The 1,456-nt window shown below is 22.5% G+C and overlaps 1 protein-coding gene across 1 annotated transcript; it reads right to left on the bottom strand.

Annotated features, from left to right (window-relative positions):
• Positions 1-14: 14 nt before the first annotated feature.
• LOC111034232 lies at positions 15-632 on the bottom strand. The gene is made up of 2 exons (XM_022315350.1): positions 351-632; positions 15-262 (listed from the first exon to the last, which is right to left on the bottom strand). The coding sequence occupies exons 1-2, from the start codon at positions 560-562 to the stop codon at positions 43-45; spliced, it is 432 nt and encodes a 143-aa protein (XP_022171042.1). The 5' UTR covers positions 563-632; the 3' UTR covers positions 15-42.
• Between the last annotated feature and the right edge of the window lie 824 nt (positions 633-1,456).

Below are 1,456 nucleotides of genomic sequence, written 5' to 3'. Positions count from 1 at the left end.
AGAACAAATAATTAATGAATAGGCACGTAATGCACTAAGCAACTATAATATGCTATTGTACATATTAAACTGTGCAATAATATTATAATCTATAAGTATTATTATTCTTACTTTAACATATTTATCTTTCTTGATAGTATCAGTAGTTGTTTTTTTAACTTTAATACTAACTTTAGCAGGACAACTCATATTTTTAGATTTTTTTAGATTTTTGTCCTTATCAACTTTTTTGAAACTGCTGTGATGGCATACATAATCCTTTCTGAAATATAAATGTACAATACTTATGTATATTATATTTACATTACACAATTACACACTTCATTATAAATTCTTTAAAATGTACGTACCTGCATACAAAACGTTCACTAATTTTGTTGGAATTTCTTACGATCCAATTTGTGTAAGTCAGCGATGAAAATTCATTTACCCATTTGTCACATTGTTCAAAATTTAGTATATTTGAACGAAGTGAGTAGTTATTACCACTAGAAATATCCAAAATTTTGGTAACAAATGACTTTGGTAAATTTGACACATTTAAATACGAAGACGTTTCCATTTTAAAAATTCTAATAATTTAACCAATATAATCGTATCATAATATTATAATTATATATCCTAATTTATAATATAGGAACTAGGTAGTATCGTAGTTTAATATTATAATATATTATATTCTATTTTTAGAATTGATGTTTTAGTAGTTGATACTAGAATTAATACTTGAGAATAATTGATAATAATAATTTTGTTATCATTTTGTAATCATAATTCATAATAAGAATTAAGAACTAAGAAGCAAACTTAGCAAACTTTTTTTTATGTTTTAAAAATTTAATTATTAATCATTTAGGTAAGTAGGTAGATAGGTTTGGTGTTTTACTAAGCATCTATTTTTTGGTTTGCATTATTATATTATTACTATTATATATTATGCATTAAATTAAAATTATAATTAATGGTGTCAATGCAATAAAACAACTAAATTACAGTATAATTCATACATGCATAACTTGTTGGACATCACTACATGTATCATGGTACTTTATGTTGTGATTACTAAGTATGTACTATGTATGGATCCAAGATGTTTTAAATATTAATTGTTGTATTTTTTACACTATAAAATTGTAGGTACTTTTTGGTATACTTTTTTATGTACCAAATACTGAGCATTGGTAGACAAATATAACCAAAATTCTTGTTAATGGAAAGTACCTACCATCTACCTATAAGGTATTTTATATTTTTGATTTATAATATAAGATATATATAATTAATAATTTTACACATTTTTAAGATTTTAAAAGGTATTGTATTAGGTACATACATACATCTAGCATTTAAAATAAGTGGTATATTATAATACTACTACATTATAATATAATATTATAATACTACTATATTATAATATATTATAATACTATAAGGTATTGTATAAGGTATATACCTC

Source organism: Myzus persicae, unplaced genomic scaffold (genome assembly GCF_001856785.1).
Source record: "Myzus persicae strain clone G006 unplaced genomic scaffold, MPER_G0061.0, whole genome shotgun sequence".
NCBI classification, from domain to species: domain Eukaryota; kingdom Metazoa; phylum Arthropoda; class Insecta; order Hemiptera; family Aphididae; genus Myzus; species Myzus persicae.
This window is presented reverse-complemented; position numbering and strand designations above follow the sequence as displayed.

Coding starts and splice junctions, on each gene's coding strand:
- LOC111034232 (XM_022315350.1), bottom strand. CDS start 562: ATGGAAACGTCTTCGTATTTAAATGTGTCAAATTTACCAAAGTCATTT. Junction 263..350: donor AGTGAACGTTTTGTATGCAG/GTACGTACATTT, acceptor TTTATATTTCAG/AAAGGATTATGTATGCCATC.